The 14,267-nt window shown below is 38.7% G+C and overlaps 1 protein-coding gene across 1 annotated transcript; it reads right to left on the reverse strand.

The window, feature by feature from the left end:
- Window positions 1-247: 247 nt before the first annotated feature.
- Window positions 248-11,031, reverse strand: FAM216B (family with sequence similarity 216 member B). Its single transcript, XM_023208700.2, is given in 3 exon segments — window positions 248-447; window positions 2,154-2,274; window positions 10,933-11,031. Coding segments are annotated over 3 exon segments (420 nt in total).
- Between the last annotated feature and the right edge of the window lie 3,236 nt (window positions 11,032-14,267).

Genomic DNA, 14,267 nt, shown 5'->3' on the forward strand with positions numbered 1-14,267 from the left:
TACTTTGAAAGATTTAAAAGTCCTTTTACTCTACAGATGTTATGTGGAAAGGCTTGCTTACTCTTGGCTCCATTGCTCTTAAACCTCTTGGTCTTGCTGGCAAAATTTTTATGAATCAGAGATTATTTTTAGGTCTGGGGTTTATATTAGAAATTATTCACCGTCATTCAACAAATATGCACTAAGCACCCACTAGATACCAGGGATACATGGGCAAACTTCCTGTTTCCGAAAATGCTGCCAAGTCTCAGTTCCTGAGCATTTGGCCCCTTTTACTTTGGGGCCTAGGTAGAACCACAGACACAGGTAGTACTGATGGACATGTTCTTGTCATGGCTGAAGTTTTCCGGGAAATGGTTCTTTGAGGAGCTACCTTGGCTGAGGTTCTCTTGGTTGAATCTCTAAGCACAAGAGCATAAGACAAGGCTTCCCGTTGAGTAATATAGCCTAAGGGAAAGAAATGAGAGAAACTTCAAAATCAACAATTTTACAAAGCAAATAAGAAAACAAAACTGCAAATATTTACTTATGTGTACACAATTTTTTCTACTCTTGTGGTGAGCATGCCCAGGTTATATGATCTTTGAAGACTGGAAGTGTATTTTTCTTCTTTTGCATTTCTCATTCAATAAGTTAATAAACACTTAGTCATTGATTAACATGTCAAATTATTTGGAAAGGGACTTAAGCCATGATATCTTCGATATCAAAACTTTCTTCAAACCAGAAGGATATATTTGATCTCTCTCGGTGTTTCTCAACATGTAGTCTGCAGACCACCAACTGGTGAATCACTGGGCTGAGGCCACATGCTTTTTCAAAATGCTAATTAAAAATGCAGATTTATGACTCTAAAGACCTTCTGAATCAGAAACTCTGAGGGTTAAGCTTGGAAATCTGCATTTTGATAAGGTACCTGGTGGGTTTTATATACACTAAGCATTGAATGCTTCAGCTTCTGGATTCATGGGCTTCTATGCAATTTTGCTATAAAAACAAAGCTACTAGATGATGCTTCTAGTGACACTTCAGACAATCATGGGGACCAGACTGAATCCCGGCTTCTCTGTTTACTATTCAGTAGTTGCATGACCCTGGTCAAGCTATTTAACTTGTCCATGTTTTAGTTTTCTCTTCTGTAAACTGTAGGTCATAAAGACATCTACCACATAGAGGTGTTTGAGTGTTAAATACAATACCTGCAAGGTTCTTAGAAGAGCATCTGACACATAGGAAGCCCTCAATAAAAGGTACCTATTGTTATTGTTTTTATTAAATCAATTGCAAAAACCATGCCTTCCGTTTGTGTAAATACAAAAACAACAGCATAAAGTAGATGTGCTAAAGCCAAGTGAGTAGATTTTTGTTTAAAAAGCACTCTAGTGGAGTTAGGAGAACAGTATGATGAAGGGCAGCCAGCAACTGAAAGCATTTCCTGCCAAGAAAAGGGACTTTAAAACAATTATGCCTTTCGGTAAGTTGATGCTTACAATTTGTGAAGGTCTTTCACAACCATTATTTCATTTGTGCTTCATAAAATCTAAAGAGGTTGAAAGAAGAAGAGAGACAGCAGAGGATGGGGCTGAAAATGTATAAACTTCGGAGTTGACAGCTCTGGCTTGAAGTCCTGACTAACATTTATTACCTGTGTGTGATCTTGATCAAGTTACATAACCTGCCTGAGCTTCCATTTTCTATGCCATAAATTGGAGATAAAATGAGATATCATATGTAAAGCTCTTGGCACAATGTCTGGAACGTGGTCAATGAGCAATAAATGTAACTATTATTGTCGTGAGTAAACCACGCCTCTGAGTTTGCACACAGCAAGGAGCTGAGCTGTGCTTTGAGCCTCCCCTGGTTTTCTAAGCCCAGACCCATTGATTTACTTAAGTCCCCACAAATCTCAGAGAGTTGACATTTTATCACAATCCCTACTTGAATTTCTTTAAACCCTATTAATTTACCCATAAAACCTTGCTTTCCATTGTCAAGAATAAGCACTTTGAAACTTGGTTAACCAACTACTATGTTGATAAAATAGCACGCCAGTAGATGCCATTGTACTTGAATTATTTATCTGGAAACAACTTCTGGCTACAGCACAGGTTGATTGCTTAGGTGCTTAGTTTGGATCACGTAGTTAAACTTACCAAGCAGCTGTTGATGCTGAAGGCTGTGAATGTAGTGGGTCTGCAGGGCCTCCCACTGGGGCCTGGAGTTCTAAATCCACATAATGCTGTAAAAGTAGCGCTGTTGCCCTTGGTTGAGGTCCTGTCGGAACAGAACAGGTGATTTTGATGAGTCAGTGGAGTTCCACAGCTTTCAAATTGTGATGTATTCAAAGCTAACTTTTATGGAAATAAGAGGCTTCTCTTGCTAAACATACATATTTTTTTAATGTGCAACAATTGGAAAATAACAATTGGGGCGTTTTCTCTCTTCATTTGCTTAAACAGCCTTCTGCTAATCTGTATGATGATGAAAATATGTGAGTAAAAAATTCTAGGTAATTGTCTTGAACTGAGGGACATCTAAGGATTTACAGGATCTTATAATTTCATTGATCCTTACTGAGGAAAGTAGGTTGTGATAAGCTATACAGAGCTGAAGTATGCTAGGCCTCTGGACTGGTAGAAAATTTCCCACTGAAAGTTCTCAATAAGCAAGGGAAATAGATGGATGAATAATGTGGTAAGGGTTCATTATATCATTAGTAAAAAGGTGCCGTGAAAACAAAGAATGTAAACAAGCTCCCTAAACAGTCAAGGAAGGTTTCCTTTTTTTTTTTTTTTTTTTTTTTTTTTAACTTTTTAAAACGAATGTCTTTATTAGGACAAGGCAAACATTTTTACAAGTGCCAATTATTTGTCTTATGCCCATAAATTACTAGAGTTGAACTTAAACAGAGTCATGAGAGTTTTTCTGAAAAATTAACATTTATAAGTAGTAAATAGTATGATACAGAACTTCAAAAATAGGGAAGAATACTGTTCCCAGCTGTGATGGTTAATTTTATTTTGTTTTTTGATTTTTTTTTTTTGCTTTATTTATTTATTTTTTATTATACTCTAAGTTCTAGGGTACATGTGCATAACGTGCAGGTTTGTTACTTATGTATACTTGTGCCATGTTGGTGTGCTGCACCCATCAACTCGTCAGCACCCATCAATTCATCATTTATATCAGGTATAACTCCCAATGCAATCCCTCCCCCCTCCACATGATAGGCCCCGGTGTGTGATGTTCCCCTTCCCGAGTCCAAGTGATCTCATTGTTCATTTCCCACCTATGAGTGAGAACATGCGGTGTTTGGTTTTCTCTTCTTGTGATAGTTTGCTAAGAATGATGGTTTCCAGCTGCATCCATGTCCCTACAAAGGATGCAAACTCATCCTTTTTTATGGCTGCATAGTATTCCATGGTGTATATGTGCCACATTTTCTTAATCCAGTCTGTCACTGATGGACATCTGGGTTGATTCCAAGTCTTTGCTATTGTGAATAGTGCCGCAATAAACATACGTGTGCATGTGTCTTTGTAGTACAATAATTTATAATCCTTTGGGTATATACCCAGTAGTGGGATGGCTGGGTCATATGGTACATCTAGTTCTAGATCCTTGAGGAATTGCCATACTGTTTTCCATAGTGGTTGAACTAGTTTACAATCCCACCAACAGTGTAAAAGTGTTCCTATTTCTCCACATCCTCTCCAGCACCTGTTGTTTCCTGACTTTTGAATGATTGCCATTCTAACTGATGTGAGATGGTATCTCATTGTGGTTTTGATTTGCATTTCTCTGATGGCCAGTGATGATGAGCATTTTTTCATGTGTCTGTTGGCTGTATGAATGTCTTCTTTTGAGAAATGTCTGTTCATATCCTTAGTCCACTTTTTGATGGGGTTGTTTGCTTTTTTCTTGTAAATTTGTTTGAGTTCTTTGTAGGTTCTGGATATTAGCCCTTTGTCAGATGAGCAGATTGCAAAAATTTTCTCCCATTCTGTAGGTTGCCTGTTCACTCTGATAGTAGTTTCTTTTGCTGTGCAGAAGCTCTTTAGTTTAATTAGATCCCATTTGTCAATTTTGGCTTTTGTTGCCGTTGCTTTTGGTGTTTTAGACATGAGGTCCTTGCCCATGCCTATGTCCTGAGTGGTATTACCTAGATTTTCTTCTAGGGTTTTTATGGTATTAGGTCTAACATTTAAGTCTCTAATCCATCTTGAATTAATTTTCATATAAGGAGTAAGGAAAGGATCCAGTTTCAGCTTTCTACTTATGGCCAGCCAATTTTCCCAGCACCATTTATTAAATAGGGAATCCTTTCCCCATTTCTTGTTTCTCTCAGGTTTATCAAAGATCAGATGGCTGTAGATGTGTGGTATTATTTCCGAGGACTCTGTTCTGTTCCATAGGTCTATATCTCTGTTTTGGTACCAGTACCATGCTGTTTTGGTTACTGTAGCCTTGTAGTATAGTTTGAAGTCAGGTAGCGTGATGCCTCCAGCTTTGTCCTTTTGACTTAGGATTGTCTTGGCAATGCGGGCTCTTCTTTGGTTCCATATGAACTTTAAAGCAGTTTTTTCCAATTCTGTGAAGAAACTCGTTGGTAGCTTGATGGGGATGGCGTTGAATCTATAAATTACCTTGGGCAGTATGGCCATTTTCATGATATTGATTCTTCCTATCCATAAGCATGGTATGTTCTTCCATTTGTTAGTGTCCTCTTTTATTTCACTGAGCAGTGGTTTGTAGTTCTCCTTGAAGAGGTTCTTCACATCCCTTGTAAGTTGGATTCCTAGGTATTTTATTCTCTTTGAAGCAATTGTGAGTGGAAGTTCATTCCTGATTTGGCTCTCTGTTTGTCCCTTACTGGTGTATAAGAATGCTTGATTTTTGCACGTTAATTTTGTATCCTGAGACTTTGCTGAAGTTTCTTATCAGCTTAAGGAGATTTTGGGCTGAGACAATGGGGTTTTCTAAATATACAATCATGTCATCTGCAAACAGGGACAATTTGACTTCTTCTTTTCCTAACTGAATACCCTTGATTTCTTTCTCTTGCCTGATTGCCCTAGCCAGAACTTCCAACACTATGTTGAATAGGAGTGGTGAGAGAGGGCATCCCTGTCTTGTGCCAGTTTTCAAAGGGAATTTTTCCAGTTTTTGCCCATTCAGTATGATATTGGCTGTGGCTTTGTCATAAATAGCTCTTATTATTTTGAGATACGTTCCATCAATACAGAATTTATTGAGTGCCTTTAGCATGAAAGGCTGTTGAATTTTGTCAAAGGCCTTTTCTGCATCTATTGAGATAATCATGTGGTTTTTGTCTTTGGTTCTGTTTATATGCTGGATTATGTTTATTGATTTGCGTATGTTGAACCAGCCTTACATTCCAGGGATGAAGCCCACTTGATCATGGTGGATAAGCTTTTTGATGTGCTGCTGGATCCGGTTTGCCAGTATTTTATTGAGGATTTTTGCATCGATGTTCATCAGGGATATTAGTCTAAAATTCTCTTTTTTTGTTGTGTCTCTGCCAGGCTTTGTTATCAAGATGATGTTGGCCTCATAAAATGAGTTAGGGAGGATTCCCTCTTTTTCTATTGATTGGAATAGTTTCAGAAGGAATGGTACCAGCTCCTCCTTGTACCTCTGGTAGAATTCAGCTGTGAATCCATCTGGTCCTGGACTTTTTTTGGTTGGTAGGCTATTAATTATTGCCTCAATTTCAGAGCCTGCTATTGGTCCATTCAGGGATTCAACTTCTTCCTGGTTAAGTCTTGGGAGAGTGTAAATGTCCAGGAAATTATCTATTTCTTCTAGATTTTCTAGTTTATTTGCGTAGAGGTGTTTATAGTATTCTCTGATGGTAGTTTGTATTTCTGTGGGGTCCGTGGTGATATCCCCTTTATCATTTTTTATTGCATCTATTTGATTCCTCTCTCTTTTCTTCTTTATTAGTCTTGCTAATGGTCTGTCAATTTTGTTAATCTTTTCAAAAAACCAACTCCTGGATTCATTGATTTTTTGGAGGGATTTTTGTGTCTCTACCTCCTTCAGTTCTGCTCTGATCTTAGTTATTTCTTGCCTTCTGCTAGCTTTTGAATGTGTTTGCTCTTGCCTCCCTAGTTCTTTTAATTGTGATGTTAGAGTGTCAATTTTAGATCTTTCCTGCTTTCTCTTGTGGACATTTAGTGCTATAAATTTCCCTCTACACACTGCTTTAAATGTGTCCTAGAGATTCTGGTATGTTGTATCTTTGTTCTCATTGGTTTCAAAGAACATCTTTATTTCTGCCTTCATTTCATTATGTACCCAGTAGTCATTCAGGAGCAGGTTGTTCAGTTTCCATGTAGTTGAGCAGTTTTGATTGAGTTTCTTAGTCCTGAGTTCTAGTTTGATTGCACTGTGGTCTGAGAGACAGTTTGTTATAATTTCTGTTCTTTTACATTTGCTGAGGAGTGCTTTACTTCCAATTATGTGGTCAATTTTGGAATAAGTGTGATGTGGTGCTGAGAAGAATGTATATTCTGTTGATTTGGGGTGGAGAGTTCTATAGATGTCTATTAGATCCGCTTGGTGCAGAGATGAGTTCAATTCCTGGATATCCTTGTTAACTTTCTTTCTCGTTGATCTGTCTAATGTTGACAGTGGAGTGTTGAAGTCTCCCATTATTATTGTATGGGAGTCTAAGTCTCTTTGTAAGTCTCTAAGGACTTGCTTTATGAATCTGGGTGCTCCTGTGTTGGGTGCATATATATTTAGGATAGTTAGCTCTTCCTGTTGAATTGATCCCTTTACCATTATGTAATGGCCTTCTTTGTCTCTTTTGATCTTTGATGATTTAAAGTCTGTTTTATCAGAGACTAGTATTGCAACCCCTGCTTTTTTTTGTTCTCCATTTGCTTGGTAGATCTTCCTCCATCCCTTTATTTTGAGCCTATGTATGTCTCTGCATGTGAGATGGGTCTCCTGAATACAGCAGACTGATGGGTCTTGACTCTTTATCCAGTTTGCCAGTCTGTGTCTTTTTAATTGGAGCATTTAGTCCATTTACATTTAAGGTTAATATTGTTATGTGTGACCTTGATCCAGCCATTATGATATTAACTGGTTATTTTGCTCGTTAGTTGATGCAGTTTCTTCCTAGCCTTGATGGTCTTCTTTACATTTTTTCATGTTTTTGCAATGGCTGGTACTGGTTGTTCCTTTCCATGTTCAGGCTTCCTTCTGTAAGGCAGGCCTGGTGGTGAGAAAATCTCTCAGCATTTGCTTATCTGTGAAGGATTTTATTTCTCCTTCACTTATGAAACTTAGTTTGGCTGGATATGAAATTCTGGGTTTAAAATTCTTTTCTTTAAGAATGTTGAATATTGGCCCCACTCTTTTCTGGCTTGTAGAGTTTCTGCGGAGAGATCTGCTGTTAGTCTGATGGGCTTCCCTTTGTGGGTAACCCGACCTTTCTCTCTGGCTGCCCTTAAGATTCTTTCCTTCATTTCAACTTTGGTGAATCTGGCAATTATGTGTCTTGGAGTTGCTCTTCTGGAGGAGTATCTTTGTGGCGTTCTCTGTATTTCCTGAATTTGAACGTTGGCCTGCCCTAGTAGGTTGGGGAAGTTCTCCTGGATGATATCCTGAAGAGTGTTTTCCAACTTGGTTCCATTTTCCCCCTCACTTTCAGGCACCCCAATCAGACGTAGATTCGGTCTTTTTGCATAATCCCATACTTCTTGCAGGCTTTGTTCATTTCTTTTTCTTCTTTTTTCTTTTGGTTTCTCTCTCACTTCATTTCATTCATTTGATCCTCAATCGCTGATACTCTTTCTTCCAGTTGATCGAGTCGGTTACTGAAGCTTGTGCATTTGTCACGTATTTCTTGTGTCATGGTTTTCATCTCTCTCATTTTGTTTATGACCTTCTCTGCATTAATTAGTCTAGCTGTCAATTCTTCCACTCTTTTTTCAAGATTTTTAGTTTCTTTGTGCTGGGTACGTAATTCCTCCTTTAGCTCTGAGAAGTTTGATGGACTGAAGCCTTCTTCTCTCATCTCCTCAAAGTCATTCTCTGACCAGCTTTGATCCATTGCTGGCGATGGGCTGTGCTCCTTTGCAGGGGGAGATGTGCTCTTAGTTTTTGAATTTCCAGCTTTTCTGCCCTGCTTTTTCCCCATCTTTGTGGTTTTATCTGCCTCTGGTCTTTGATGATGGTGACGTACTGATGGGGTTTTGGTATAGGTGTCCTTCCTGTTTGATAGTTTTCCTTCTAACAGTCAGGATCCTCAGCTGTAGGTCTGTTGGAGATTGCTTGAGGTCCACTCCAGACACTGTTTGCCTGAGTATCAGCAGCAGAGTTTGCAGAAGATAGAATATTGCTGAACAGTGAGTGTACCTGTCTGATTCTTACTTTGGAAGCTTCCTCTCAGGGGTGTACTCCACCCTGTGAGGTGTGGGGTGTCAGACTGCCCCTAGTGGGGGATGTCTCCCAGTTAGGCTACTCTGGGGTTAGGGACCCACTTGAGCAGGCAGTCTGTCCCTTCTCAGATCTCAACCTCCATGTTGGGAGATCCACTGCTCTCTTCAAAGCTGTCAGACAGAGTCATTTGCCTCTGCAAAGGTTTCTGCTGCTTTTGTTGTTGTTGTTGTTAACTGTGCCCTGTCCCCAAAGGTGGAGTCTACAGAGACAGGCAGGTTTCCTTAGCTGCTGTGAGCTCCACCCAGTTTGAGCTTCCCAGCAGCTTTGTTTACCTACTTAAGCCTCAGCAATGCGGGCGCCCCTCCCCCAGCCTTTCTGCTGCCTTGCGGTTAGATCGCAGACTGTTGTGTTAGCAATGAGGGAGGCTCCGTGGGCGTGGGACCCTCCTGGCCAGTTGTGGGATATATTCTCCTGGTGTGCCCGTTTGCTTAAAGCGCAGTATTGGGGTGGGAGTTACCCGATTTTCCAGGTGTTGTGTGTCTCAGTTCCCCTGGCTAGGAAAAGGGATTCCCTTCCCCCTTGCGCTTCCCAGGTGAGGCGATGCCTCACCCTGCTTCAGCTCTCGCTGGTCGGGCTGCAGCAACTGACCAGCCCCGATTGTCCGGCACTCCCTAGTGAGATGACCCCAGTACCTCAGTTGAAAATGCAGAAATCACCAGTCTTCTGTGTCGCTCGCGCTGGGAGTTGGAGACTGGAGCTGTTCCTATTCGGCCATCTTGCCGGAAGGTTTCCTAAATGAGATGATCATCTTATCTGAGTCTTAGATGAGGAGTTTCCTTAAGGGACTAGAATACTGGTTCTCAAATGGCATGCACAACACCTGGAAATCTGTTAGAAATTCTAACTTTTTTTTTTTTTTTTTTTTTTTTAGTTCAAAGGGAACATAGAGTCTGATTGTGAAAAGACTGTTAGGAGAAGATGATGGAAACCTTTTAGCTATGTTAAGAGTTTAAGGATTAACTATCCTATGAGGAGCCATCAACAATCTTTAAGGCAGTGGCTCTCAACAGGGATGATTTTGACCCCTAGGGGACATTTGGCAATGCCTGCAAAATGTTTTTGATTGTCCTAATTGGTGGGAGGAGAGGGGGTGCTCCTTACATTCAGTGAGTAGAGGCCTGGGATTTGCTCAGCATCCTGCAAAGCACAGGACAGCTTCTCACGCCTTTCCAACAAATGATCCAACCCAAAACACCATACTCTCAACTGACCAGATTTGCATTTAAAAAAATGGCCCTGCATTGGAGAATGGGCTCAAGGAAAGAGATCATTGGTAGAGAGACCATTTAGAAGGCTACTTTCTTAAAGGTAGAAAGAAATAAGAAGGGTCAAGACTTCAATTACTATTACATACCTAAGATATCTTAAGTGTTCATTATATACTGTGCTCAGCATTTTGTCTTTGCATTTGCATGTATTTTGCATGCATAATCTAATTTTCAATAATCCAAGGAGATGAACAATTTATTCTGTTCACTTTACAGATAGGGAAACAGATAGTGGCATCAACATTCTAGAAAAATCAAGATAAAATAAGTTCACCGTAGGCCAAAAAATTCAAAACAATAATAGAGTTTTCAAAATGAGTTAGTAACTATGCAATAAAAACTAAACTTAAGATAATTATATGTAAAGGTAGAGTAAGGTGACTTTTACCTGTTAGACATTTTGTGTGGGCCTGAAATTTGTGAGTTAGTGTTTTGTTTTGTTTTTATTTTTTTGGCCTTAAACTTAATATCGAAAATCTATCTGGAGTGAAAGTAGCAAAGCCAAGTGCCTCATAATTTGAGACACTATTTCAGCTTTAGTTTCTGAAGTAGATATTTTAAAGGATAATATATTTGAAGAGAATGAATTCCACTCCTGAATAACTAATTTTGCCTTTTAAAATGATTGAGAACAAGATAACATGAAAATTGGAAGCCAATTTCAAGAGCAGAACTCCAAAGTGCAATGGGAGTTCACACAGAATATAAAAATCTTAGAAGTGATGATTTTATTTTACAAAGCAAAAAATGTCTACTTCTTTTCCTTAGTAAAGCCCTAAACTTCCTAAATGAGAAGTAGCAGGTAGCATTACTAATATTTTTACCCTGTTGTTGATCCTTCCTTGAGGTTTTAGGAGAGAACTGAAATTTTTACAGCGTATTTATGAGAATGGCTTAAACTGACTTTGACTAAAAGGAGCTCTTCAAAAGGCAGCCACAGTGTGGCCAATTAGTAAGTTTCCCATCGCTGACAGTGGGTCAGCCATGAAGAGGGGACCATCTACCAGAGCTCCTGAAATGGGGCGGGTGTAGGAGGTTACCCAAGTGCTCATTCATTCACTCACACATGACCTTCAACATTCAGCAAGGGCTTATTTTGGGACAAATATTCTTCCTCAGGCCACTCTCTCTGAGAAAGAAAGAAAGGAAGGAAGGGAGGACGGGAGCGGAGGGAGGGAGGCCATACCTTTAGTAAGGAAGTATCATAGATGGAGTGAGGAACTCGAATGAAAGGAAGCTGTGGAACATTCCAGAGCTTTTGTTGTCTTTTCCACTTTTGTCCCATCATTTATTCTGTACCTCCAAGAAACAACAAAACATAGCATAAAATTTCTTTTAGCTCAACCATTTTTGGGGACGTACTTAAGTAAATAAGTAGCAAGTGAATGAATTTTCAAAAATGTAATTTGTTCTAAGGGATAGGAACATTTGCTCACATTTCCAAGTAATTGGACATCACCACACTACTTAATTCCACATCTTTTCTTAGTCTCACCCTTTATTTATGAAAATAATTATTAATTATTTATGAAGTTAAGGAATAATTCAGAGTCCTTGTCTTTCTGTTTAACTGTTTGGAACAGGTGGGTTGTAGAGCATACTATTTTTATAATAGTAATTTTTTGATAATTTTAAATACTATCAGTTATCATAGCTGATTCTAAAAGTAATATATATTGTTTTGGAAGATTTGGAAGAATTTAAAAATTGAAGAAGAAAATAAGATTACTCATACAAGTTGAGCATCCCAAATCTGAAAGTCCAACATCTGAAATGCTCCAAATCCAAAACTTTTAGTGCCCACATGATGCTCAAAGGAAATGCTCATTGGAGCATATTGGATTTTGGATTTTTGGATTTGGGAGGCTCAACTAGCAAAGATAATGCAAATTTTCCAGAATCAAAAAAAAAAAAAAAAAAATCTGAAATTCAAAACACTTCTGGTCCCAAGCATTTTGGATAAGGCATACTCAACTTGTATCTAACTATCTATAATTATTGTTAGTATTTGGTTGATTTCCTTTTACTTATTTATTTATATATATTTTGTGAGACAGAGTCTCACTCTATCACCCAGGCTGGAGCACAGTGGTGTTATAGCTCACTGCAGTCTTGAACTCCTGGGCTCAAGCCATCCTCCCACCTCAGCTTCCTAAGTAGCTGGGACTATAGGTACACACCCCACACCCAGTTATTTTTTAAATTGTTAGTAGAGATAATATTCCCCAGACAATGTTCTCCCTGTGTTCCCCAGGCTAGTCTCCAACTCCTGGGCTCAAGTTATCCTCCACCTCAGGATCCCAAAGTGCTGGGATTACAGGTAGGAGGCACCACGCTGAGTTTCACTTTCCTCTTATTTATTTATTTTTTCTGTGTACATTGTGTGTAATTTTAGAAAAGGGAGATCATAATTTATATGTTTTGTGCACTTTCTCAGATCATTAAGTATTCCTTAAAAATATGATTTTTAACGGTAGTATAGTATGCCTTTACATCATTCTCACTTCTTGCAAATTTAGATGTGCAATTTTATAGCATTGTACTATAAAATAAACTATTAAACTTGTCATGTTTCTACTTGCATGACAAAGACACAGAATAAAGGAGTCACATTTGCTATGATTAAGTCTCCTTTCCTGGTGATTTAGGGTGTAGAGTCTGAAGGGTGTATAATAATATGAATTTAACAATCCAGCAAGAGTAGACATATTGGAATCAGTTGCCAAGTCACAGTGCAAACCCAGAGTATTTTCCCCTCTGCTTACTCCTTTGTCTTTGTTAGCAGTGTGAATTACTGAATGATAGAAAGTAAGACCACAGCAAATCAAGCACAGTAACAATCTGCTAAACACAGATTATTATCAATACCTGCACCATGTACTAACTGAAGAAAATAAACTATAATAGAGGCTGTATGGCCTTTAGAACTAGAAAGACTTGAATTTCTTTCCTTCTGTAAGCCTCAGCCCTCTCATCCTTATGACAGCAGTTACAATGCCTACCTCATTGGGTGTTTGATTCACTGAAATCATGAATATAGAATGCTTTCACTTTATTCCAGTTTCTTCTCTCTCTACCCAACCTTCATGCATGTTCAGACACACAAACACATATGCACACATAGGTTCACAAACACACACATGCTTAAGGAGTATTGTAATACATGTGGAGACTCATTTGAGTTCACACATCAAAGGTTCCATTCTTCCAGAAGAGAAATTTATTAGGAAAACATTAGTCAACATCTCTGTGTGTACTGTTTCTGCTATATAAACGTATAAATTAAACTATAAATATTTTAAATGTGTGCACTCTGGAAACCATACCAACCAAGATATACTCTTTTAATATTCTCTGTGATTGACGCTTACACTCTATCCTGTACTCAAATCATTTGAATAACCCTCCTCCCATTTTCCAGATCTGTAGAACAGAGAATAAATATGCTTCAAGCTGAAAAGATTTCTTGTCTCCTCAAGTAGCATAAGGAAATGACTGATGCTCTTTCTTATGGCAACAATTCATGTATGCTTTTCTGGGGCTACTGCTGAATAAATCTACCTATTCAAGTGGCCTATACCTGATACAATTTGATTAAAATATGGAAGTCAGAGAGAAAAACATCTACAAAATAATATATCTGAAACAAAACACAGATTTGCCTAAAAAGAACTTACCCTATACTGTAGTTCCCCCACTTTTAAAAACTGGCATTCATATTCAGTGTAGTTTTCTTACGCGGACTCTGTTCATATGGTGGTGGTGGTGGAAGTCTGTTGATAAGCTGATATCCAAGCAACATCATGTGATGAAACAAAGAGCTGGGGAAATCTGGCTGCATGCCTTTCTTCACTTCTGGGTAACATTCAGCTACACAGTTTGATATTTTTTCTTCCAAATTTTGTATCTAATCAAGTGTCATCTTCTAAATCTACCATATCTGTGTTCTATGCAGATATGGGGGAGTAACACGCATACAGGCTGAGATTCTAAATATTAAAGGTCAAGAAATCCATCAGGGCAATGGGCCATGACATAAATATTTCCAAAATTTGGAGTCAGTAGTCCCCTTCCCCATTGCTCAGGATGATGAAGGAAGAATTCCTGAGTATAGAGGTATGGGCATGATTTTGACTGTGGTAACATATGAAATTATTCCATAGTTTAAGCTAAGTTCCTTTTCATTTTGTGGGGGAGTAAGATATTCTCCATATGTTATCTTAATTAAAGGCTATATATGATGATAATGAACCTGTGGCATAAGACTAGAGTCCATACTGACCTCATCCCTTCTTCTGTGACAGCATTATTCTACTGGCTTCCTTTATTTCTCAAGTGTCCCCCTTCTGAATGCCAGCTTATCTGCAAAGATGAAGAGTTCCTAGAGGAAAGGGAAGAAGAAATATCAAAAGAAAACACATTCAAAATTCTTAGGAGACTAAGGGGAAGAAAAAAGCAGGGAGATGAGAGTGATGAATCATATGCCTTAAAGAAGAAAGGGCTCAACAGATGCAAAAGTCT

The sequence above is a fragment of the Piliocolobus tephrosceles genome, chromosome X (genome assembly GCF_002776525.5).
Source record: "Piliocolobus tephrosceles isolate RC106 chromosome X, ASM277652v3, whole genome shotgun sequence".
Lineage (NCBI taxonomy): Eukaryota > Metazoa > Chordata > Mammalia > Primates > Cercopithecidae > Piliocolobus > Piliocolobus tephrosceles.